General features: G+C 35.9%; 1 protein-coding gene across 1 annotated transcript in view; it reads left to right on the top strand.

Moving 5' to 3' along the window:
• The window catches only part of LOC121381607 (polycystic kidney disease protein 1-like 1), a 246383-nt gene that overhangs the window by 204296 nt on the left and 14643 nt on the right, over positions 1 to 27444 (top strand). Inside the window, exons 37-59 of the mRNA XM_041510943.1 lie at positions 603 to 869; positions 3992 to 4108; positions 4528 to 4682; positions 6526 to 6626; positions 7525 to 7723; positions 8459 to 8542; positions 9367 to 9574; positions 10168 to 10277; positions 10641 to 10857; positions 12279 to 12452; positions 13126 to 13245; positions 13562 to 13850; positions 14790 to 14972; positions 15598 to 15724; positions 17718 to 17802; positions 19513 to 19668; positions 20817 to 20935; positions 21573 to 21683; positions 23551 to 23677; positions 24104 to 24378; positions 25072 to 25185; positions 25647 to 25767; positions 26233 to 26334. Of these exons, the coding sequence (XP_041366877.1) occupies positions 603 to 869; positions 3992 to 4108; positions 4528 to 4682; positions 6526 to 6626; positions 7525 to 7723; positions 8459 to 8542; positions 9367 to 9574; positions 10168 to 10277; positions 10641 to 10857; positions 12279 to 12452; positions 13126 to 13245; positions 13562 to 13850; positions 14790 to 14972; positions 15598 to 15724; positions 17718 to 17802; positions 19513 to 19668; positions 20817 to 20935; positions 21573 to 21683; positions 23551 to 23677; positions 24104 to 24378; positions 25072 to 25185; positions 25647 to 25767; positions 26233 to 26334 (3561 nt within the window). The remainder of the gene's footprint in view (positions 1 to 602; positions 870 to 3991; positions 4109 to 4527; positions 4683 to 6525; positions 6627 to 7524; positions 7724 to 8458; positions 8543 to 9366; positions 9575 to 10167; positions 10278 to 10640; positions 10858 to 12278; positions 12453 to 13125; positions 13246 to 13561; positions 13851 to 14789; positions 14973 to 15597; positions 15725 to 17717; positions 17803 to 19512; positions 19669 to 20816; positions 20936 to 21572; positions 21684 to 23550; positions 23678 to 24103; positions 24379 to 25071; positions 25186 to 25646; positions 25768 to 26232; positions 26335 to 27444) is intronic.

Consider the following 27444-nt stretch of genomic DNA (forward strand, 5'->3'; position numbering starts at 1 on the left):
TTGTGCTAATTTTGTGCTCAGATAAGAGCATTTAATGTGCCAGCTTGTCATTGCTAAATGCTGCTTATACGTGGCTAGCAACGGGAGATAAGGTGATGGAAGGCTTTTTTTATTTTGCATGTTCTTTGACAGCAGAAGAAATCTTCCCAAGTTGTTTTTTCTTTATTAGACTGAATAATGAATAAACTAAAAAAAGAGTAAATTTAATTGATGGTCTCTTATGTATTGCCTGACACTTAATCTTGTTGCCCAATTCAGCAGTATTACTGTAGTATGTATGAGATCCATTCACACAGAAAATAACATTGCCTTTTGTTCTATAGGAAAGTATACACATAAAACGTAAAAGATTAATTTTGCCAACAGAAATAAAAGTGTAATGCGGTAACTGTAGATTTCTTCTTTCATGATCAAATCAGTAACTTAATGTCTTGATTAAAAAGAAAAATACTAATGTTCTTTTCATCCCTGTACCCTTGTACCAAACAGGCATTGAAATTGCCATAACTGATGACATTTTCTCTGACCGTTTTTCTAGTTAATTTAAACTAATATGACAGCGGCAAGAAATACACTCTGTTTCTCCTTTTGTTGTTTTGCAGTTACAACTCCAGTTCCACTCAATGGGAGAAGAGCCCATCCACAAAGCATCGGACTTTGTCTCTGTCCTCGCATCTCACTATACATCACACTCACTGGAGCCAATCACAATAGATGGGGCTACATTCAAGCTGCCTACAAACATTGTGGCAGTAACCAGCGCTATTGGAAACATGTCTAGAAGTTCCGAATCTTCATCGCAAGAAGAGGAGTGCTTTCAAGCTCACATGACATCTTTCAAAAGAAACCCATTTTCCAGGAAATCACAAGTAAGGTTTACAACATGGCAACTGTCTAAAACAGGATGATTCTACAAATTTAATCACATGAATTCAAGAGTTTTGAAAACTGGTAATGTACGAGGAAAATGCAACACCTTATGAGGGATGAGTGTATGTAAAGTTTACAACCTGGCAACTATCTAAAACAGAATGACTGTATAAAAAATTTAATCACATGAATTTAATAGTTTTGAAAACCGGTAATATATGAAGAAAATCCAACACCTTTATGAGTAATGAGTGTATATTCACATATATACTTTAATCCTTTAAAATGAACATAACTTTTAGTGAGATATTATTTTGATGTGATGTCTATATAATACAGGTTTAAATATTTCATGTTTGTCCTCTCAGACTGACTGGCCTGTTTTGCCAACTTTGTAGTTTCAAAACATCAATTTCCATTCAGCAATTTCACTTCCGACTTGGAACGTTACACCGAGCAATTTAAAGTTTTCCTTCACCATGGTTTGTAGGAGAAGTGGTGTAGAGACGTTTCATTTCGTCAACTTGGATGGACATTATTGAAAATTGATTTCCTCTGAACTGTGATTAATAGAAATCTTGTGATGTCACACACTCGATAATGCACCTATTTGAGCCTTAAGTGGATTCCAATGACTCTTTGCTTTGGTGCCGGCAAAAATATTTAGTTGGTTGATCAGTGTGTCAAATTGATATCCCATTTTATTCGCTGATTGATTTAGTCTAAGAAAAGACCTTTAACTTTTCTCGTTAAATCACTGCAGATTTTTGCAACAACAACAAACAAAAAAGTGAAATAATCTGGCAGCAAACATCTCCCTGTGATGTCATTACAAGAAGGAATGAAAAGAAGACGATCTGAATTATTTATTATTTAAACAGAAAAACAAATCTGTGAGCTTATCTTTCTGTAAAAAAGATTTACATCAAACCTGTTCTTGAGATAGACAAAAATGTATGTCTTCAGATTATAACATGATGGGGTAGGGAGAAAAAACCCAACAACTAAGGAATACAAAAATATTCTTTTTATGTCCAGATAAGCATAAAGAAGTGAAATACCCAAATCTGTGAACAGAGGGAATATTCCTGACACATCCTTGATAAACATGTGGTTGTTATACATGGTGTCTGTTACAGCAAGTTAAACCTCATGCTAGCATTTCTGTTAGACATTTGTATGTAAATTTGATAATGGTCAAGACCATGTCTCATTACAGTGGGTTCTGTTTTAAAATGGACTTGTATAATTTCCTAAGTGTCTTGTGTTAATATCTGTCTCAGGGCATTTGAGATCCCTGGCTCGTTTGATGTGCAGTCAGTCTAGGATCAATCCCCGTTGGTGGACCCACTGGGCTATTTCTCGTTCCGATGTTGTTTTTTAGATTAAGTCTGAGGTGGTTGTGTTGACTATGTACTCATGTGATGATGTTGTTTTTCAGATTAAGTCTGAGGTGGTTGTGTTGACGATGTACTCATGTGGTGATGTTGTTTTTCAGATTAAGTCTGAGGTGGTTGTGTTGACGATGTACTCATGTGGTGATGTTGTTTTTCAGATTAAGTCTGAGGTGGTTGTGTTGACGATGTACTCATGTGGTGATGTTTTTCAGATTAAGTCTGAGGTGGTTGTGTTGACCATGTACTCATGTGATGATGTTGTTTTTCAGATTAAGTCTGAGGTGGTTGTGTTGACCATGTACTCATGTGGTGATGTTGTTTTTCAGATTAAGTCTGAGGTGGTTGTGTTGACCATGTACTCATGTGGTGTTGTTTTTCAGATTAAGTCTGAGGTGGTTGTGTTGACCATGTACTCATGTGATGATGTTGTTTTTCAGATTAAGTCTGAGGTGGTTGTGTTGACCATGTACTCATGTGGTGATGTTGTTTTTCAGATTAAGTCTGAGGTGGTTGTGTTGACCATGTACTCATGTGGTGATGTTGTTTTTCAGATTAAGTCTGAGGTGGTTGTGTTGACCATGTACTCATGTGGTGTTGTTTTTCAGATTAAGTCTGAGGTGGTTGTGTTGACCATGTACTCATGTGATGATGTTGTTTTTCAGATTAAGTCTGAGGTGGTTGTGTTGACTATGTACTCATGTGATGATGTTGTTTTTCAGATTAAGTCTGAGGTGGTTGTGTTGACCATGTACTCATGTGATGATGTTGTTTTTCAGATTAAGTCTGAGGTGGTTGTGTTGACCATGTACTCATGTGATGGTGTTGTTTTTCAGATTAAGTCTGAGGTGGTTGTGTTGACCATGTACTCATGTGGTGTTGTTTTTCAGATTAAGTCTGAGGTGGGTGTGTTGACTATGTACTCATGTGGTGTTGTTTTTCAGATTAAGTCTGAGGTGGTTGTGTTGACCATGTACTCATGTGGTGTTGTTTTTCAGATTAAGTCTGAGGTGGTTGTGTTGACCATGTACTCATGTGGTGTTGTTTTTCAGATTAAGTCTGAGGTGGTTGTGTTGACCATGTACTCATGTGATGATGTTGTTTTTCAGATTAAGTCTGAGGTGGTTGTGTTGACCATGTACTCATGTGATGATGTTGTTTTTCAGATTAAGTCTGAGGTGGTTGTGTTGACCATGTACTCATGTGGTGTTGTTTTTCAGATTAAGTCTGAGGTGGTTGTGTTGACCATGTACTCATGTGATGATGTTGTTTTTCAGATTAAGTCTGAGGTGGTTGTGTTGACCATGTACTCATGTGGTGTTGTTTTTCAGATTAAGTCTGAGGTGGTTGTGTTGACCATGTACTCATGTGGTGTTGTTTTTCAGATTAAGTCTGAGGTGGTTGTGTTGACCATGTACTCATGTGATGATGTTGTTTTTCAGATTAAGTCTGAGGTGGTTGTGTTGACCATGTACTCATGTGATGATGTTGTTTTTCAGATTAAGTCTGAGGTGGTTGTGTTGACCATGTACTCATGTGATGATGTTGTTTTTCAGATTAAGTCTGAGGTGGTTGTGTTGACGATGTACTCATGTGGTGATGTTGTTTTTCAGATTAAGTCTGAGGTGGTTGTGTTGACCATGTACTCATGTGATGATGTTGTTTTTCAGATTAAGTCTGAGGTGGTTGTGTTGACCATGTACTCATGTGATGATGTTGCTTTTCAGATTAAGTCTGAGGTGGTTGTGTTGACCATGTACACGTGTGAAGGGAGGAGCGTGGTTGTAGCGAACCTAAAACCAGAGGACATGGTACAGATACAGATCCCAGTGTCGGAGGGGAAGGTCAGCACTTCACACCTGTCGGCTGGCTTCTGGCCATGCTTTACTTTTACAGTCATTGCCCTCAGCTTTAGAAATTTTAATGCTTTCATTTTACATGATCACTGTCTCAGCTTTACAAATTATATAGAATATGTTTAAGCTGCAATTAATTTAGAACAGATACCACATTAATATTGTGCTACATGTATACTTCATTCTCCTTTAGCTGCAATTGCTAACCGAAAATAAAACTAATTGACAATAATTATTAGATTATAAAAAGAATAACTTTTAAAATAAATTTTGTTACAACATAATTTAAAAACTAATTTTCCAGCATCTTTTTCACCTCAGTGTTTATAATTTATACATATTAATTAAACCACTTAAGATCCCCCTTTATATTATGTATGAAATGTTTTGTGTTTTATTTATTGCAGGAAGATCACTTTCTGAACACGACACTACACAAGAGTATGATGAACACCCACCAGTTTAACATCACGTCAGAGAACATCCGACAGTCACTCCACATTGCCATAGAGCTTGACCCGGTGCCGTCAGGACGCATGTTCCCCATCTGTCTACTTATCAGGTTCGTAATGTCTCACACAGATTGGTACATGGAAATAGGGACACTTTAGAGTATGCTTTCTCCACTGAAGAACTAGTCAGTCTGTCTCCTGTCTGTCTGTCTGTCTGTAAGTCCTTGTCAATCCTAAATGGAATGATTTAGATAGTTTTAAAAAATGAAACAATTCCTTATATGCAATACATCTTGCTAAGAAACATTCAAGAGATTTTATTGACTTGTCCATGAAATCGAATGCAGGTGTCTTTCTTTTGATGATGATGATAACTTTTAGTGTAGGACATTGTTTTGTTTTGTTTTGAATATATATTTTTAACTTCCATTAAACGATAAAAAAAAGTACTAGATTAAATGACAGATTTTACATTGCTAGGTAAACATTAATTTATTTAATTGTTGAATCTGGAGATTTACTCTGATCATTCGGATGGGTCGTTTACCAGTCAAGTATCCTGATTTGTTTCATGGGCGTACCTGATATTTTCGCTCAAGCCTACACAGAATTAAGGTGAGCAAAGGCTCAGGTGCGTTCAGGAAATGATGCATCAACACAACAAATCGGATCAAACAGCACATACCTGTGTATCGAAGTTTGGAAGAAGAGCTCACTGAAGATACCATGATGTTTTTGATGGATGTGCCTGAACTTTCGCTCTTGCCTGGACAGACGTAAGGTGAGCAAAGGCTCAGGTGCAACTACGAAGGACTAAACAACATGGCAGTAGATATCTGGAATCTCACAATACTCCATTCAACAACTGGAAATGGATGGATTTTAAGAAATGGGCATGACAGCTGGATTTAAAAAAATGGATACAGGTGTTTTGCAGTGTTATTCAGCAATGACTCTGGAAGACCCATCCGGGAAAAAGAGAATATTTCATTAAAATCATAGGTTTTTGTCATCCAGTGCATGTACTTTTATATCATTATATCAATAACACAGTGTAGAGTGTTTATTTATGGAAGTATTATGGTAATGAAAATTATTATAAGAAAATATTTTTATGTCATGTGAATATCTGAGGTCATGCCTAATAAATATGCTTGTCGGAAGTGCCTGAAATTTGGCTCAAGCCTGCTTTAAAACAAGGTGAGCAAAGTTTCAGGTGTTTCTGACTTCCATACATCAGCAGTGGAGGCATCACAATGAGGTAACAGTTTGTTTTGTGAACTTTGTTGGGTTGGGGGTTTTTAATGTTGGTTGAAAGTTGCTACCTCATAACATTGAACAGCTTTCTAGTAGTTGATAGGATAGGGTCTCGTAAATTGGTTAACTTGTACCCAAGCCTTTTTTATACATATTGTATACAAAAATATTTTAATTTCAATCAGTGGTGAATAATGTTTTTCCAGTGAAACCAAAATTATGAAAGTGTAGTGAAAAACCCCAGTGAACTGGTTTACAATCTATTTTGGCTCTCTGTCTTCTTAGAATCCCAAGAAGGTACCTGAGGTCTATTTCACAAAAACATCGTAAGTTTACATCTGCGACTAGCAGTTATACATGTACACTGTTTGGCATCTATTTCACACAGAAAATTATATCATTACAGAAGATGGAGCATTCTAAGGACAAAAGAAAATGAAATATGTGTACATTTAACTATATTTGTTGTACTATAATAAGTATTAAAAACTGTGTTTTAGTCGTAGATTTACGTTTACGTGCAAAACTAGGTTTACGATGTTTTGTGAAATTGGGCCCAGGACTTCTAGTAATTGTAGGAGACCATTTTTTACATGTACTTCAAAATAATGTTTTAGATCTAAAAATATATACATGTATTGTCAAAAGCATTGTGATGAAGAGTTCAATCTCCAAGTCATTTATTGCATATTTCAGTTTAAATTCCCAGCCGACACCACAGAATTACAACTTGAAATACAACTTTGAGCCAGGTGCAGATCAGCTGAAGTTGTTCATGCCTGCAGGAACATTCAACGGTAAGATTTAAATAATAAAGATAATATTAATTGTATTGGAGTCGACTTCACACTTTACTTCAATTTTTATACATGTACAATTATAGTACTTTACTAATTAAACAACTGTCAATATAAAACTCCCACACTTTTTTGCATTGCTATTAATATTCATTTCACTTGTATTGATTTGAAATTTAATATGAAACGGTGCATTACGGTATACTAGCCTTTGAGTAATATTAGTAATTTAACATCCTGAAGTACTTTCATAATAAAAAACACAAACATATCCCTCACATTCACCCATTCCAAACAATGTGAGTTTAGTTTACTGAAACATCACTTCCACTTTCTGAGAGAACAGGCACCCTCCCATTCCCAACATTGCTGGTACCTCTATTTCAAACTACCAACTTCATAGATGAATGTTCTCCAATTCCAGATTTTGTTACTACCCCGAAACTGCTCCTGTCTGTTTTCTTTGATTGAAAGGTCACAGTAATGCCTACTTTTTAAAAACCTGCAAAGTTTTCTGGATTTTTTTCCCAGTGTTATGTTCATCTCTGCTAATAAACTTGTAAGCTACGTTATGCATCATTTGCAAAGACAAAAAGGATAATAAAGCATTAATTGCACTTTATTATACAGCAATGTCTTTCAACCTATGCCAGTGCTAAATTTCTGGAGTTAAACTGTTGGCACCCATGGCAAAGAGAGTGGGGAGGGGATTTACAAACATCTAAGGCATAAAGCATTTCTGCAATTCAAGGCTGTAACAAACTGTTTCATGTGGCCACACAACACCAGATAAATATTCTGTGTATTTGACAGTTAATTACCGTGCCAATATATTACATAATGGTTAAATTATTCTTTATTGAAACTGTTTTTTTTTTTTGTTTTTTTTGTTTTACAGTAACAGGAATGTATTACATGGGAATTGTTGACTGCACTTACAATGCTGGGAGACTTCGTAAAGGGCAGATAACTGCCCGCAACTACACACTGAAGCTGTGGTTTGGAGACTGCATGTTCTGGAATGAGAAGTTACGTATATGGAGCTCTGCAGGCTGTCAGACGACTGACCATTCTACAACATCTTCTATACACTGCAGGTAACTGATTTTTTGTTTTCAAACAACAAAAAAAGCTAATGACCATTTTTTTCAAATTGTCTGTAAAAACTTGAATGAACCACACTCATAATAAATAATTTTGTCTGTTTTTATTATGATCTTCAAGTATATATTCTACAAATTATGAAGAAATTACCTAATCTGTACACTTTAATTATTATTTTTTGAGACTAAATAGTGGAGAATGTATGAGGAAGTGTGGATTCATTAGAAATAATTCATGGGGCCCATTCGGACCAGTTGAGTTTTTTTTAATGAATTTACACTTTTTAAGTGCAACTTAATCAATTCTGTTACATACTTTTAAATGTAAAAATTGGTTTGTATTTACGAAACTAATATCCCAAAATGGCAGGATCCTTTTGACCCTTGCCTGAATATTCAGCCAGTAAATCGTTAGCAGTGGATGGCTGGGATTAAACCTAATGCATGTGCTAAACATGTAATCTGTGATTTCCAATTAAGTATTCAATACTCGGAATGCAGGTTTATGAGACTTAAATTGCATGCTCACTCAATGATGCATGTGTCTGGCCTCTTGGGCTAAAATGCTGCATCTGTTTACAATATATGAGTTAGTCAGTTGTGGGTTCGATTCCCCAACCCGAAAACACACATTCTAACTGCTTTGTTCACAGCTGTAGATTTTAAAAATAATCTACAGTTGGTGTGACATCACAGGAATGGATTAAGTCATTTTATTATTTCTTTCAGATGCAATCATCTTGCTGCATTTGGTGGACAGTTCAAGCGAATTATAAATGATTTGAGCTTTACTGATGTGGATATGTTTTTTGCGTAAGTATAGGGATGAAAACCCCAGAATTCTACATTTTATAAGTCACGTATTTTTTTTAAAACCTTACAAATGTTTTCAGTTGTTGGTGGGGTTTTTTTTTTATCAACTTCATTTTTATCTTTGGTAGTAAAATTAAGGAAGAGAAAAGTCTTTGTCTTAAAACTATCCACTATTTAAAAAATAATTAAAAATTAAAAATTAAACATTTTACAATGTTAAATATTAAAGTATGTATTGTCTTACCCTCCTAGTGTGCCATTTTCATCTCTAATTCCTGTAAATAATAACATGTTGAACATTTTAAAATTTAGTTACAGCAGAATAATTTATCTTCTGAAAACAAAAAGAGTGAGGTTGGCATTTCAAACATTGAGTGTTCAAAACCCCAGTGGTATATGTGCACATTAAACTAGTTACCTACCTCAAACATTAAAATGAAATTATCTGATTTAAAGAACATCATGTTTCACAATTTAACATCACATGCCATGACCTGTCATAAATGAACTGGGGTGAGCTATTAACCTCTATCTCAAAATAAAAAACAAAACAATGGCCAGTCGTGTTCATATAAAACCTAATTCTATTTCTACTCATTGTTGGTTATTAAATAATAGCATATTGTATGTTCATTTATGCAATAACGAATCACATATGCATGTTACCTTGGTCACGATTAATAAAGTTTGTCCAAGCTATCTTATTGTACTAAATAAAAATGGCAGCTTGTTTTTGTAGACACACAATTGATATTCTGCTGTTGTGCAAAAAGTTTCAGTTTCAATCATATTCATAAAGTGTTTTTGTTGTTGTGTATTTTCAGTTTGAACCAAAACCCAGTGACTATCATTCTGGTGGGGTCGGTGTTTGTGATTTACTTTTTCCTGCTCTATCTGTGTCGACAAGCTGATGAGCACGATGCTAAGAAGGGGGGAGTACTGCACCTCGCCGATAACCATGGCAACGACAGGCAGAGATACGAAGTTATTGTAGAAACTGGTCTTAGACATGGAGCTGGCACCACAGCAAAAGTGAGTTTTTCTCTTCCTGTTTGTGGACAGCACTGCTTTTTTAACTTCACCTCAAACACAGGTTTTTACACTGGCTGTTGGTCATTGTAATACTTTGTCTTTAGTACTAGAAACGAAATAGGTTACTCTGTTTAATTAAGACCAAGAAGCCTGTGACATTCACTTCTCTATTTTTCTCGTTCCAACCAGTGCACCACAACTGGTCAAAGGCTGTGGTATGTGTTTTCTGTCTGTAGGAAAGTGCATATAAAAGATCTGTTACTGCTGATGAAAATTTTTAGCGGGTTTCCTCTGATGACTAAGTGTCAGAATTACTAAATGTTTGACATTCAGTAACTGATGATTACTTGATCAATGTACTCTAGTGGTGTCATTAAAACTAATGTTTTTTTTCACTTCTCCAAGATGGCACATAGCCATTGATATACCAGCTATTTGGCACTTGATGCACAAAAAACAAACCCACAGATTGTCCACGAAAGAGTGTTTCTACCACCCATTAGTCCTCAAGTGGATGGTCAACTATATATGTGTTGTTTTTAGAAGGGATTTCCCAGCTCTTGTTTGTATACAGAAATGTGTGTTGTTTTCAGATCAGCATCATACTGCACGGAGAGGAAGGGATGTCTGAAACGAGAGAGCTGGTCAGCGACGATGACCGACCTCTCTTTGAGAGGAACTCCAGGGATAAATTTATCATTACGTGAGTATTGCAAGAAAAAAAATATTACATTGCATTTACTATTAGAAACAGAATATTACCTAAAATTTCAGGTTTAGTACAATGGGTTGTTGTTTTTAAGGTATATGTAGGTTAGTTTTGGGAGGGGTACTGTTGTAAGGGGATAATTAGGGCTAAAATCAAATTGTATTAAAAGTAGTTGAGAACAATGTTTCTTACATTAATTAAAATGTATTCTAGTATTTCTCATTTTGGGAATTGATGAGCAATTTTATTTCAACTTTTGTTGTTAAATTGGTTCAGTTTGTTTTGGTACAATTCTGTAAGACAAAGTGCTGGTGGATGTATATGTTCTCTCTATCAGTTAGTTTGTTTGTGTTTCAGAGTACCGGACAGTCTTGGTAAGATCTGGAAGGTGCAGCTGTGGCACAACAACTCGGGCCCATCCCCCAGCTGGTACCTGAGTCACGTCCTTGTGCGGGACCTGGCCACGGGGCAGGTCTTCTACTTCATCTGTGAGAAGTGGTTTGCGGTCGAGGAGGATGATGGGAAGGTGGAGCGGGAAATAATGGCTTTGGAAGGAAATCTTGGATTTTCTCAGGTATTACAGGATGCATACACATCTTCAAACTAGCAATACCTTAGTGCTTGAACTTAAGATATTAGCTATTTACTGCAATTTTGAAATGTTTTTGCCACAGTAAAAATGCTTACCTGTGGCAGTTTTAAATCGGTAACTTTTGCAACAAATATAAAAATGAAAGCCAGTAATTTTTATTCGAATCAAAAAATCTTCCATTGGTAAAGCCTGTGATCTACAGCAATTCATATTGCAATTATGGCAATTGTCACTAATTAGGCTGTTGTACTTTCCAGGGCATAAAATTTGGCACGAACGATTTTGTTGTTTGTCTGTCGGTTATGCAAAACCAATATCGACACGAACGACGGATCGTTCATGCAAAACCTATAATCGCTCGTCATAAAATGTAAACTGACGTGTTTTGGCTAATATAACTATTTTTGGAATAAAATAATAAGAGAACAGGCCTAGCATTGCAGGTGTGAGAACAAAAACAATGTATCCATTTGAACTCAACATTGCGGTCAATTACAAAGTCGGCACTGTCATTAGAAGTGTCAGTAACATTTAGGAACATAGTCGCACGTTATGCTGAAACTGAGCTCATAAAAGGAGCATTGAACAGCGGTTTGAGATACATTGCTGATATATATTTTTTAAAGGTATGTAATAAATACAGAACCTCGCATACTTTATTTTCGCTTCCTATTTATTGCACACGTTTATTGTGAGCAAGAACATACCATAATATTCTTGCGCACAATTAACTCGTGCAATAAATAGGAAGCGAAAAAAACGTATGTGAAGTTCTGTATATTGATTTACTTTTTGACACCTGTATGGTTACATTAAAATGTATACATTAATTCTGAAACATGTATTGTAATGAAAACAACCCTTGCTAAATCATTTTATTAAAATATGACATACACAGCGAAGAAAATAGTACGTTTAATAAGAGACTTTAAAATAACGAAGTGGAAATTAGAACATGATGAAACACTGAGTTGCAGCATCAATTGGATCGATCGAGGATTCGCAGAACTTCGGGTCTTTCCGTTCACACCCGGAAGCTCAAAGCTTCCGGGAAATCCCTGTTTCATTCAGACTATTGTTTGGCGCCAACAAGTACTCCCCTGTAACAGAACCGATGGGGTAGTGTGCTGAAATGTAAATGGCAGCTTTCAAGTTAGTCCCAGTATACCAAATAATAATAATAATTTAGTATTTATGATAAGAATTTGGAGAAAAGCTACGAAAATAGCCCATCTTAGATTCTCATTTGATTACCGTTGCCGGTTAACCTTTTCATTTGTATCTGAACCGCTTGAGAAAATCGTTTGTGCAAACACTAAAACCACACGAATGACATATCGTTTGTCTACCACCTGTGGATGTTGGTCCCACAGTTAATGTCTGTGTTTTGTGTATGTTGACAGGTGTTCTGGGTTAAAGGTATCCAGTACATGGCCGACTACCACCTGTGGATGTCGGTCGTGGCGTGTCCATCCTACAGTCGGTTTACCCGCGCCCAGCGTCTCACCTGCATCCTCACGCTACTCATGTCATACATGTGTCTCAACGCCATGTGGTACCAGGCAAACGAAACAGAGGTGAGTAATATTATAACAGTTTTACTTGTTAACCACGAAGTTGGTCTTTTATTCTAAAATACTTTTCCTGTAATTTGTGGTAGCAAAATCTAGCTTTGTGGTACACATTAAAATAATCGGGCCTAATTCACAAAGGTTTCTTAAAAACATTGCATTGACCATACATGTCTTTCTGCATGGTATTGGTATTTTTTTTATTATTCAATATTTGAACTCCCTATTTTTCAAGAGCCTTCAACATTTTCCAGGTTGTTTGTCCTATGTTATTTTCACCTCTGGCTCATGAGCACACAGGCTTGAGAGGTTGTCCAGTCAATCTGCTTGATGTACAATTGGGTTATTTTCCATTTCAACCAGTTTGTCATGATATGTGAAGTCCTTTCAGGTTGCTTTTCATGCTCTCGACAATATGTTACATTTAACACCAAATAGCAGGGGAATTCTTTCAGTAGTTTTTGGTCTTATTTTGTAACATCAAATTAAGGTTTTTAAATGCATGTATCTGCTTCTTCAATAAGCTTTTTTGTGTGGATAAAATGTATTTGTCAGATCCAATGTCAACTGGCAAATCAACAGTTTAACCACTACATTAATACCTGATATCATTTTAGAAATGGCTTGCTGATTGGAATTGCCATTTCCACCAGTTTTAAAATATATGTTTATATTTCAGTACCGTGGTGAGTTTGGCCTGCTGGATTTGTCGTGGCAGAACATAGGTGTTGGAGGAATCTGCTGTGCTGTTCTTATTCCTCTGAATCTCTTCCTTGTCTTTCTCTTCAGACGTAGCAAGGTTTGTGAACAATACTCTCACTTGTTAATCAGTTGGCTATAGTTTGGGGTATAAAACTATTTTTACACAGGCAGAATGTTTTTTAAAACCATTATGGAATAGATTTGATTAATATATTTTTTTTTTAAGTTAGAGTTAAAATTCATAAAAAATATATTACAGGTTTTACATATTGTATTTCTTTTGGAAGTATATCAGTCTAATTTGATGACAGTTTTATAAAGGTTTTATGTATTATACATGTAATCTATTTTAGATTTATTTGTTTATAATATATTTCTAACCTTTAGCTCTTTTTTTGTGTGTGTGTAATTAGATTCGTTACCCTGGTTCAACACCTGATAAGGTTTATCCGAGTGGAAAGGAAGCAAACAGCGAGCACTCATCAGACGTGCACGAAGAGGCGGTGCAGCCCATCATGACCTACTCGCTGCTCGATCAGTCGATTGTCAACTGGCAGAACATCCAGGACTGGGCCCAGAAACAGTGGATCAAGAGGCAGCACAGCGTCCGGTCGAGTAACAGCAGCATCAAGAACAGCCAGCACACCCCAGACAGCCCCACCACGCCCCCAGCCAACCCAGTCATGCAGACACTCAGAAAGGGTAGGTTGTCTCCCTTATACCAAGACAGTAGAACAGACGGCACACTCCAGACACTCAAAAAGGTAGATTGTCTCTCTTGTACCCAGAGGCCCACCATGCCCCCAGCCAACCCCATCATGCACTGAAGAAAAGGTAGGTTGTCTCCCTTATACCCAGATAGTTCTGTTTATTCAGCTGTAATAGTATTGTGCAGACATTCATAAAAAGTAGGTTGTCTCCCTTGTACCCAGAGTTATGTCATTTCGGTTTGTAATATTATTGTGACGACACTAACAAAAGGTAGTTTATCTCCCTTGTAGCCAGACTTCTTTGACATGAGCTATTATATTATTGGATATAGTGCAAACACTCACAAAAGGTAGGTTATCTCCCTTATACCCAGGGAGTTCTATGCTTTCAGCTTTAATATTATTGTGAAGACCCTTATAAAGGGTAGGTTATCTCCCTTAAACCCTGACAGTTCTGTTAACCCCCAAAACTTTGCATTCTTATTACTATGTGTGTATAAGCTTCTAGATTTCAAACAATCATGGACAGGTAGTCCTTCAAGCCAACTCTGTCAAGCGAACACAAAACATTTAATTTTCCACAGATAATGATTTAACAGTACATATGTAGTTCGCATCGAATCATGTTCAGCATATGTACCCAGGGAAGATGAACATTATTGACACAAATCCAATTTCGTCCATTCCAGTCTATCACAATCAGAATAACTACATGTTTCTTTAGATACCCAGGCAGACATTTTGAAATGAAAGGAGTCTGTTCCATCCACCCAGCAGTTTTTGATGTAAATGTTTGTTTTCAGAGGAAGAGACAGATGTAGCGTCCAGCGGTTTCCTTTCAGTTCTGATGTAAATGTTTGTTTTCAGAGGAAGAGACTTATGTAGCATCCAGCGGTTTCTTTTCAGTCCTGATGTAAATGTTTGTTTTCAGAGGAAGAGACAGATGTAGCGTCCAGTGGATTTGAGGATTCTCAGAGTCAGGCAGCGTCACAGGCGGCCGCGGAACGAAGTCGTGTCCGACCCACGCCCACGCCACGCCCAACACCCACCCCTCGACTGACACCAGCCACAGCTAGCCCTTGTAGCAACCGTCAGCAGAGACCACTGCTACATGGTTTGTATGACTGCTTTTATTTTATACATCAACCTGACATCACATCAAGTGAATTATCACCTCCCATACACACCCACACCTTGACTTGCATCTGCCAGACCCAGTTCTTGCAGTAACCATCAGCAGAGACTGCTATATGGTTTGTATGCCTGGTTTTCTTGTATACATTAACCTCGCCTCAAACCACATGTACCCATGTACTGATCCGGATATGCAAACAGCGAGTCAAATGACTATAATCTGATATTGTGTCAAAAATACCCATTTCCAGTCATGTGACTACCCTTTCATTCTTTTGTCCAGGTCATCCGATAACACATTTACTTTAGTTTAATATCAGATTTAATACATACAATATTGAAAATGTATTTGTGGAATAAATTGTCCACATATTTATTTTTATTCAATCCTTTTTTGTAATCATCCAAATCTGTATATTTAGAGTGGTATTTCTGAATGATATTGTTACATATTAATATTGAGCAGATTAATGTCTGTTTTATCAGTTTGAACTCATCATACTATGTTCATATATAGGCCGTGTTGTTTTACTATTTTTTAAATTCTGTTTTGATGATAAACAAGTAAAATGACATTGTTGCTTAAGTACACCTCAATTGTGTAGTTGCAGAACCCAGAGTCCGAGACCGTGGGAGACTGTTTCTTCCGTTTTGGTGTCGCTACATCGCCTGGTTCCTGTGTGTCACCATCACTGTCGGGTGTGCTGGAGTGACCATCTTCTATGGGTTTAGGTGAGTGCTATAAATAAATACTTATCAGGTTACCAGGTTTTGAAATCATGTTTATTTGAAGAGCTTCAGGGAGCCTATTGCACCATTATTTAAACATTGTTACACTGGCGTAGGATCCAGTAGCAGCAGTGATGGTTTATATATATTTATATTTATATATATGAGGAGTTCAGGCACAAAACCCAGTAAGTCCATCTGACTTCGTTTGTTTTAAAATGAAGATTTTTACCTGATAGTAATTTTAATTCTCATTAATTCCACTTTTCGTGTCATGAAATGGTTGTGGAGCAAAGAACAAAAAAATATTAATGTAAAAAATGAACCTTTATTAAAAAACTTGGTAATTACCAAAATGTGATTGATTTTTCATCAAAACCAAGTAAGTCCACCTTCGGTGATGTTGCAGAATCAAACAACAGACAATTAGAAACATCTTAAAAGTGAAGGTTGAAGTAAACATTTACAAAAGAAGAACTTTACTTGTCCATGAATATACCTAAGTTTGGCAGTTGCTGGCCTATTGTTCCTAGCCTTCACAAAGCGTTAAAACTGATACTTATTTAAAACGATTGTGCCATCCCAGTGTAATAACAATGACAGTAACATACTCTAGAATTATAATTATGGAAAGATGACTGGAAAATAATGCCAGTTGGGTCACAACATACTCCATCCCCCATTGGAAGTCATCAAAAGATTACACGAAAGTTCAGTCAGTCATCTCGCCCCCCTCCCCAATTTAAACACACATCCATCGATTTATTTAAATTGGGCTAGTGAGTGTTAAAGTAATTTTTCACAATATTGAACAAACTGCCACACCACATAATTCTTGGTTATATGTGCGCATGTTACACGAGGAGTCAAACCTTCACCACTGTAGCGAGCTGTTTGGCTATAGAACGGGCCGAAATTTGTGGCCGACGTCGTTTACGCTTTTCTGTTGGTGATAACATTACAGGTTCGTCAACTACATCATAAGTTTCCATAACTAGCGTGGATAAATTGGCAAAAATCTGAAGGAATTATACGAATTCAGCGCGCAAAAATGCTTATCATGGGCATGGCCATCTTATGCGTCATGTGATCTAATGCGCACATATGATTGGTGGTTCTGCAGACAGACTCAGATGGCGTTTACGAGGTTCTGCAAAGAAATCGTATTCTAGCTTGGATTTAGAATGGGACTAACAGGCTTTTGAAGCAAAATGTATTTGCTCATCGGGTACCAGGGACTGAGAAGGTTTGTCTCCAACGGTTATCTCAGTTTTCATGGATGTGGCGTTTACGAGGTTTTGCGCCTGAACTCCTCATATATATATGTGTGTGCCCCCAACCCCCCACTTTTTGGCACCTTCCTACACCTTTGTGTTATCATGCAACCAGTTGGTTTTAAAAACGTTTCTCCCCCACCCACCCCTATTTTTTTTGTGGGAAGAAAACACAAGCAAAACTAGCATGATTTACTGTAGAGGCTGTAGAAATTTCCAATATTAAGAAGTGCATAGACATCAGACACTTTTCTGATTTAACGAAATCTTTGGGTAGTATCTTATTTCATTTAAAATTTGCAATATGGCTCAGTTTTCACAAAAGTAAATTTAAGAAAAAAAGATAGTATAATATTGTAGCAAGTGGTTTACACCTACCCATTGAGCCTTGCGTAGCACTCATTCAGGGTTTGGAGTCGGTATCTGAATTAAAAATCCCATGCCTCGACTGGGATCCGAACCCAGTACCTACCAGCCTGTAGACCAGTGGCCTACCACGATGCCACCGAGGCCGGTTTGTGTAACAATGAGTTATACAAATGGTGACAGACTTTGCCATAAAACAAGTCAGTTACTTCACTATGAGTTAATGGTAAAAACAGACAAGTTCATCTAAACTGTATTTTGTATTGGGATATCATGTTTTATTGGAAAGGCAAGATTGTGGCTTTTATTTGATATTTGTATATGTAGCTTTAATTTAGGTTTTTTGTTTTTTCCAGATTTGGCCGAGCCAAAAGTTTAATGTGGTTGAAATCTCTGTACTTCAGTTTCATGATCTGTCTTTTCATTGCACATCCTCTTATGGTAAATATATAGACATCTTGTGTTATATTGGTGGTTCAATGTGTTCACAAAAATGAGTATCCTGTATCGAAATTGACATATTCCTAATCTCAAATGAAAAAAAAAGTCTTAATACTGATTATTTATAAATATAAAAAGTATATGTTACACATACCATATAACTGGAAATTTTCGAGGATTTTTATTTTCGTGGGTTTCGAGGGTAAGTAGTCCGCATCGAAAATATAAATCCTTGAAAATATTTGAAACAATCAACAAATTCTAACTAAAATATTTATTGTGAAAACCGTAACACACTGACAATTTACCAGAACATTTTATTTCCTTTCATGCGCAGTCCACCGGATACGACAAGAGAATAGTATAGTCAACACAACAAGTTAGACTTTTTAAAAAGTTATTGAGTGAATCTCACTGTTTGTAGAATATAATGAAATATTTTAAAATTTCGTAATATTGTTTTTGTCAATGTCCGCCCGCACTGCATCAGAGATTCTGGCATGGATGAATGCTGATTTCAACATTTCCTGGCGTATTTTTAATTCTGCCATAACTTTCATAATCCACCTTGCATGAATTGGTTTTATCGCCGAAGTACGCATTTCGATCTTGATGTCCGTTACAACTTCGCCGTGTTTCATAGCCAGGGAAACCCGCTTTGAATACCATGTGGTAAAATTAGACTTCATGGCGTCCTTAAGTGCTTTGTTCACACATACGTCGTTATTGGCTTTACACAAAATCAAAGACTGAATCAGTTGTCTGTCGAATATCATACCGGGTATTACAGTGGCCAATTAGGCTACAGGTGACTGTTCTATTGTTTAATTTTACACGTCAGTATCGAACAATTGGCAGCCGAAGTGAAACTTTAATCAACAATAGCAAGTATTCTCGCAAGTAGACTTGCTAAAACTCGAAAATAAAATCGCTTTCAATTTAGATTTGGCAAACAACGAAAATAAGAAACCTTGAAATGTTTTTATACCCCAAACCACGAAAAATTAAGACCACGAAAATTTCCGGTTATACGGTATTTCATTATACAGGTACTACTGAATGGGTGGGTTTTAATGAAAGAAAGAAAGAAAGAAATGTTTTATTTAACGATGCACTCAACACATTTTATTTACGGTTATATGGCGTCAGACATATGGTTACGGACCACACAGATTTTGAGAGGAAACCTGCTGTCGCCACTACATGGGCTACTCTTCCGATTAGCAGCAAGGGATCTTTTATTTGCGCTTCCCACAGGCAGGATAGTACAAACCATGGCCTTTGTTGAACCAGTTATGGATCACTGGTCGGTGCAAGTGGTTTACACCTACCCATTGAGCCTTGCGGAGCACTCATTCAGGGTTTGGAGTCTGTATCTGGATTAAAAATCCCATGCCTCAACTGGGATCCGAACCCAGTACCTACCAGCCTGTAGACCGATGGCCTAACCATGACGCCACCGAGGCCAGTGGGTTGTAATGATGTTATGAAAATAACTTCACTAGTATTATATTAATATTGCATTGTGGTTTCTTAAACGTTGAAGTTGACATACAGAAAAGTTAAGAAAACTTGTCAAATTACACAATCTCTGTGAGATAGTTTTACAGATTAAAAGATTAGGTACACACATCGGAAAAAATAAAACAAAGTAACAATTATATTGTGTTTTATATAACCAACTAATAAAACCTTTTAATTACTTTTCAGATTTTCTTGACCATCATCTACACTGCACTACGATTCCGAAATGATCCCAGTATTCTGGATCATCATGAAGATGGCTTTTACGGAAGAAAAGCTGAACCAAAGTGGAAGAAGAAGAAAGATGCAGAATGCTCTGAAGAATGCACCGATTTGGAGAGGGTGCGCACTTTAGTCATATTTAATTACACTCCATAGAACTACATGTTCCTATTTTCTTCACAAAACACTGCTTTTTAGAATTGTTTGTATCATTAATTACACGCAGTGGATGTTTTCTGTTACTCTGTATAATGCATATGTATTCAAATATTGTAGCAATCAACAATTTTAAGTGGACACTTGTCCTTACTATTCTACAAAATTATCTGAATGGTACTTAATACACATTTTCACTCTGCACATGGTTAGATAATTTTGTAGAATAGTAAGGACAAGTGTCTCTAGGTAATGTGTTGCTGTGGATGGGTCATTTACTTACAAGCCAATAAGACCCGTGTACCTGAGTGTAACGTTTTCAAAGATTTGTTTAAAATGCGTGACGTCAAACTAATCTGTGCTAATCGTGATGGTGGCGACTTTAGTACTGTGATTTACTAAAATGTTTTAATTAAAATGTTATTTAAGAAGTTTTATAGGATAAATAGAATTGGCTACTCGTGTTTTTTAATATGTACAATATGAACCGAGTCTGTGTTAATCGGTATTTGTCGAGGTTCTGCCATATTAAAAAATACTCGTGACGAATCCTCTATTTATTACCCATATGGTTAAAAATATCTTGGTACATCTCAAAGTGACATGTCCTTCTAGAGTGCCAAGTGGGACATAACACTTTTGTCGTCACACGATGATGTCATTGATTGGATTACAGGAACATCAACGAAACGAGATGAGCGATATAAATTAGATCGATTAGGGATAATAAATAGGATATTAAACTTACTATCATTTCGTATCATGTTTTTTCCCTCGTGAAAAATATTTCACTCGGGACATAAACATGATATGCAATAAAAGCTCATTTAATATACTATAAGTATTTGTATTTGTTGTTCAAACTTGACTGAACCAGTGTTTTAGATTTAAGAGCTAAGAGTTAACACCATTAAAAAGTGTTGTTAACCGAATTATATGTTTTCTTTAGCATTAAGTGAGTAAAATTAATGTAGATAACCAAAGCTTGATATATTTTTGAATTGTAATGTTTGTTTGTTTGGGTTTTTTTTTGGGGGGGGGGGGTCATTATAGTTTTTAAGGGTAATATTACCAGGTTTCGAGGGTTTGTAAACATTTCTCTTCACTGACAGGGTGTTGCTGCCAGACAGAGATCTCGATACCTCCGGTTTGCAAGACCTCCTCAAGAAAAACAGCTCATTGAAGCCAGAAAGAAAACACTCAAAGAAAAGGCAGCATTCTCACTGTTTTGGTAAGATATTTAGCGATGAATTTGTTTCATTTGGTCACCTTATTTTGTATGGTCAGCTCAGTGCAAAGTGAATTTTAATGAGACTTTATCGAAACAGCCATTGATTATATGAACAATTATGTGTGCTATTGTATTCATAATTATACTGTAGTAGGCAGATATTTTTTAGCTTGGTGGTTTTTAATCTATGGTTTGAACAAAAATGAAGAAATTGGTAGATTATTATAATGCAGTTTTGAATCATAGTTTGAAAATAAAGAAAATAATGAATGGATTATTAGCCACCTCAGTTATGCAGGCACTTGGATTATCATTTGCAGTCAAATCGCCATTAAAAAACCTCTTTTATACAGCCACCTGACTTAAAAAAACATTTAAAAAGTCTTGTTCATCTAATATAACCGAGTCTGACTTTTACACAGGCTTCTATGTTGCCTACTATAGAGGTGAAAAACTAGATTTTTCTGAAATACCTGATTTTTTTTCTTTACTGAAAAGCTCATGGTAATAACCTTGAATTTCAAACCCTGTAAGTATTTTCTACAGGTTTGCCTTCGATATCTCCTCATGATGTTAAATTGAGAAACATTGTGTTTTGTCAGTGCACGTACATGTAGAAGTGTTGTCTTTGATTCAGGGATAGCGTGTCTGTGGGAGTCGTTTTGATACTGCTTTGTTTCATGGGGTATGGGAAGGACACATCTGCTCCATTCTACCTCAATGAAGCTCTCAAGAACACTTTCGTTAGGTATGACATGCATGAAGGCATGTTGTGTTTAACACCGCAGAACACTTTCGTTAGGTAGGACATGCATGAGCGCATGTTGTGTTTAACACCCCAGAACACTTTCGTTAAGTAGGACATGCATGAGCGCATGTTGTGTTTAACACCGCAGATAGCCACCAATTACTGCGGGACAGATTAGCATAGATGGATGCATTAGGTCCAGACATTTACTGACCAGTGTTGGAAAATAAAGTTATAAATGCATGGTGCCTAAACATTTATTACAGATCCAGATCAGTATTGCAGACATCGGTGCTAATGTCAGTGATGAATATACTTTTTTTCTTCTTTTTTAAAAACTTGACGCCTACTGACATACTAAAATAATTTATAAAGATTCTCTTTGAACATTTAGACCCTATTACTAAGCAGGATTGAAATAATCAAAATAGGTTTACATGTATAGTGTTCATCTTTCGAGACACAGTTGCTGACTTTTATTTGAATAATAAGTAAGTGTAGATGCATGTATTTATTGTATAGTGAGTGATTGACCAATATTGAAAATAACAGAGTAGTGGAATGTATTTCGTTTGACTGTTTAAAATGCTTGTTAGTCACAATGTTCTCTACAGCTCATTGGTAGTTTTTAATTCTTGCTGGGATTTAACAACACTGTAAAAAAGATGTTTGTATTTTCTTACATCATTAAAAAATGTCTTGTTACTTTATACAAACAGCATATCCATCCTCGTTAGGTTCAGATATTGATGGTACTAATCCATAATATACGTAATGTAGGTCAAATGCATTTGTAATGGCAAATATGTGCATGCTTTATTTGGCAGCCATAGATGAACATTTACTCAATTGTTATGTTCTGGAGATTAGTCTGACCAGAGTTATTGCCCTGTTTTAAAGGTATCTGAAAGTGCATGATTTTTTAATTAAGTGCAGCAATTATATTTTAAAACAAAATAGAAGACAAAGTATGAAATATTTATGGCACATTTCATGTGAATCGATAATAAGATTAGCCATGTGGCAGAAGCAGCTTTTTTCTCGATAAACCAAGTGTTTTAATTAAGTACTGTGTTCAATATCTAATAGAGAGATTGGTTTGTTTAACGACGCCACTAGAGCACATTGAAAGAAAGAAAGAAAGAAGTGTTTTATTTAACGACGCACTCAACACATTTTATTTACAGTTATATGGCGTCAGACATATGGTTAAAGACCACACAGATTTTTTTAGAGGAAACCCGCTGTCGCCACATAGGCTACTCTTTTACGACAGGCAGCAAGGGATTAGAGTACATTGATTCATTAATCATCGGCTATTGGATGTCAAACATTTAGTAATTTTGACATATAGTCATCAGAGGAAACCAGCCACATTTTTTGTAATGAAGCAAAGGATCTTTTATATGCACTTTCCCACAGACAGGATAGCACATACCACCCCCTTTGATATACCAGTCATGGTGCACTGGCTGGAATGAGAAATAGCCTAATGGGCCCACCGACGAAGATCGATCCCAAACCGACCGCGCATCAAGCGATCGCTTTACCATTGGGCTATGTCCCGCCCCAATATCTAATAGCTACTGTCAAAATGTGCTGGGGTGTCCTTAAACATTCTTTTCCTTTCTGTAATAGGTGTGAAAAACTAATATTTTTTGTTTTGGAGACATATATGAATGAATGAATGAATCAATCAATCAATCAGCTATTGGAGACATATATAAATCAATCAATTAATCATCAGCTATTGTATGCCAAAGTATGAATGAATGTTCACTGTCGGTATAAAAATTCTAAAGTTTAACAATATAGGTGGTCTTTATTAACTGATATTCTCATCGATTGTGAATGTTTAATGTTTCAGAAGTGGTCCTCATCCATTTGAAGGTCTGCTCACCACGGATGACTGGTACCAATGGAGTCAGACATCTCTACTGGATGGCATCTATGGCCAGCACTACAACAAACAGTCACATCCAGTCCACACTCAGGTAGCCTACATGTATTTTGCACATTGTATATATTAATTATCACTAAATAAAGCATACTTTAGCAGGCCATCATAAATTTCATTATTGAAACCTTGGAGTTCTCAAAACGAAATTTAGTTAAGAGAAAAGTCAAGTCATTAAAGAATGAAAATTAATTTTCTTGTGTCATCCAGGATGCAGACTGTCATTAGCCAAATAGATATTCAAGAATTGAGCAATCATTTTAGTCCCCTAGCAGACCAGTTGGAGGTGACTAGGATTTTGTATCAAACTAAACTTTCTCAAGCTGTCCAAATACACCAAGTGTTTGTCACATCTTTATTTTATTTAAATAATGTATTGATATAAGATGACCCATGAAAACTGTCCTGATAAATAATTATCATTGTTACATTATTACTTATCTTGAGTTTTTGTGTATTGCAGGTTTCTATCGACCAAGGAAGGAATCACCTGATTGGTCATGTACATCTTCGACAGCTGCGTGTCCAGGAAACGCCTTGTTTCCACCCACCAACAATCTACAAGTACACATCACCCACCAAGACCTGTCGCTATGACTACAGTGCAGGCCAAAAGACCAGCCTGCCATTTGGAGTGAACTCCTCCTGGGAACACGAAGCTGTTGAAGGGTCAGTGATATGGGGACGCCACAGTATCTACGACAGCTCAGGATACACTGTGCAGCTGAACAACAGCAGGCAAGTTGAAAGAGATATACAGATAAATAAATAATAGATATTTTCTATGTAATCTATAACTTTCATAATTTTTACCTTTATTCTAAAAACCACAACAAAAACTAAAACCCCATACTACTAGTAAACCATGTAACTAACCAGTGACATCATTGGAATAAGTGATGTCACTACAGTGAAAATAAATATATTGTACAATTAGCAAGTACCACATAACTGACCACTGACATCATTTTAGTTGGCTGTGGTATGTACTATCCTGTCTGTGGGGGACGGTGCATATAAAACATATTTTTCTGATATAATCGATGAGAGTAGCCCATGGTGTGGCGGCAGCAGGTTTCCTCTCCAATCATATCTGTGGTCCTTAATCATATGTTGGAGGCCATGTAACCATAAGTTAATGTGTTGAATGTGTCATTAAATAAAACATTGCTTCCTTCTTCTTCCTTCATTTAGTTGAGTAAAGAAAGTATTTTCAAAACGGGCCCTGATAGCATTCATTGGTTAGACCAGTAGGTTTACATGTAGCCAGTAAATGCTATGTTTATATCCCAATATGGTCTTCAACCTCTCCAGAACAATCATGCATCTATGTTTCTATGGTGACTGATTGTTATCCTTTTGATGACATGTTAAAGAATGTACAACATAAAGTTACTGATTTTGTTGTTTTACTAATACTGTTTACTTCAGGAGTTTATCGCTGGCCCAGCTGAAGGATCTTGAAATGAGAAAGTGGATAGACTTGCAGACAAGAGCGATCATTGTGGAGTTTACTGTTCTCAATGTACCAACAAACCTATTTAGGTAGGTGCCTTCATTTTATAGATCTGATAAGATGTATATATAGAAACATTTTAGATTATAATTTTAAATTTGGCAGCAGTTTATTTCTGCAAGCAGTATTTTGTAAATCACATTCATTCCCTAATATTTATCTGGGATATTTTACAAACTTTAGAACCTCTTTAATGCCTGTGAGAAATTAAATCAGGTTTAAATATTTGTTTTTATTAATTACAAACATGACATGTATATTTGATATTTCATTAATTTCCCCTTGGATTTTTTATATAGATACATGTACTGATGATATAAGATAAATTTTAGAATTTAACATTAAAATTATTTGTGACCATGCAAGTCAAAATTTATATATATATATTGTTGTATACAATATTTTTACACCCAATAACCAATGTGTATTGTTTTGTGCTGGGGTGTCGTTAAACATTCATTAATGCAATATTTTATTTTTTATTTTACAGTTCAGTAACTCTGCTGTTGGAGATGCCAGCAACTGGTAGTGTGTTTCCCTCGGCACACATTTCCTCCACTCGGATATTTTCATACATCTCCGGATGGGACAACATTGTTTTGGGATGTGAGGTGAGTGTGTTCAGTTGTCTCAACTCTACAACTGTCTCACCTGAACAAAATAGAAAGGAGAGATATAAGTACTAAGGGGAGTGTCACTTTTCCTATGGCAGTGGCAATGATGACGATTGTTTCAACTTTTGTGTTAAAGTTTTGTGTTTAGATCAGTTTCTCACAAACTGTAAGTCCTAGGTCACTGAAACTTGGACCTACACTACACTACACTACACTACACTACACTACACTACACTACACTACACTACACTATACTACACTGAACAAGTTTATAGTAGGCAAGACATTTCAGCCACAACTTCGTGGTCTTACTCTCACTTCCGTGGCCTTAAATTCCTGGTGAAAAACACGGTTTGAAATGAATTAGTGGCTTTTAATGGTACACTGAGATGATATATTGTTTGTGGGAGTGTGGGGTTTTTGTAACATGCACATTATGAAATATTTATATTCTGTTTCCAGCTGATGTTTGTGATTCTGACATTGTTAAAGCTGATGAAAGAATTATGTGAGATGACTGAAGTTAAGAAACAATACTTTCAGAATTACTGGAAATACATTGAGGTAAGGCTTGTAGTGAGAAAGTGATGTTAACTTGGTAAACAACACTGTTGATGACAGTCACTTTTTGCACCCATGTTTTTGCTTCGTACATAATAAAAATAACATATCTTACGGTAATTTCACTTGAAATCTACATTTTTTAAATAGGACAATTTTATAATTACAAGATTTTTGTCAAAGACACTCAAATGCATGTTTAATGTTTAAATAAATAAAAAATTCAATAGCAATTTTGCATTGCAATTTTTCCAGCGTTCTTAAAATAGAAACGTCATGTACCCAATTTATAGTTATTGTAAAGAGATGCAAAGTGAGGTCATTGGATTACTGACGTCATTCAAATTCAAAAGTTAGCTATATTATTAAAATCTTTGCCACATTAAAATAAAAACTAATCTATTAACCTTGACCATTGTCAAAATAGTTCCGAGAGTAGACAATGCAGTGTACATGACAGTATGCTTTTATTTTTGATAATTTTAAACAAAAATATTAATTTTAAATTTTAAAAGATGAAAGAAATAAAAAGTACCATTCATCAAAGGTATTATATCAAAAACATTACCTTTTTGAAACAAAAAGTGACTGTCATTGTCCAAAATAACTACTCCCCAATTAAGTGTCAATGTGTCAACTACCCAACTACTTGAAATACATTTATGATATCTACAACAACTTGTTAAATAAAAGCCTAGTTGTGTCCCCTTATCCATATCCCAACTTTTACTTATATCATTAAGCTAAAAAAAAAGGAAACCTTACTGAACTCAATAACAAAACAAAAATGCATGTACTAAACTGTATATTATTTGATATTTTTGTTATAAATAAGCATATTTCCAGAATGTGTTGCCATTTTTGTATGTACTCTCTAATATTGAATTAAACTGACATTAGCAAACCATTTGGTTTTACATCCATTTGCATATACACACAAAAACAAAATCACATTTTTAAGCTCAAGTAGTGAAGTACGTTTTAAATTATTTACCCAATTTAAACATCATCTATTATATGTCTACACACAACCTAGCTGCCATCCATCCATCCATGCATCCATCCATGCATGCATCCATCCATACATACCTACATACATTATTCTATTCATTC

Source organism: Gigantopelta aegis, chromosome 9 (assembly GCF_016097555.1).
Source record: "Gigantopelta aegis isolate Gae_Host chromosome 9, Gae_host_genome, whole genome shotgun sequence".
NCBI lineage: Eukaryota > Metazoa > Mollusca > Gastropoda > Neomphalida > Peltospiridae > Gigantopelta > Gigantopelta aegis.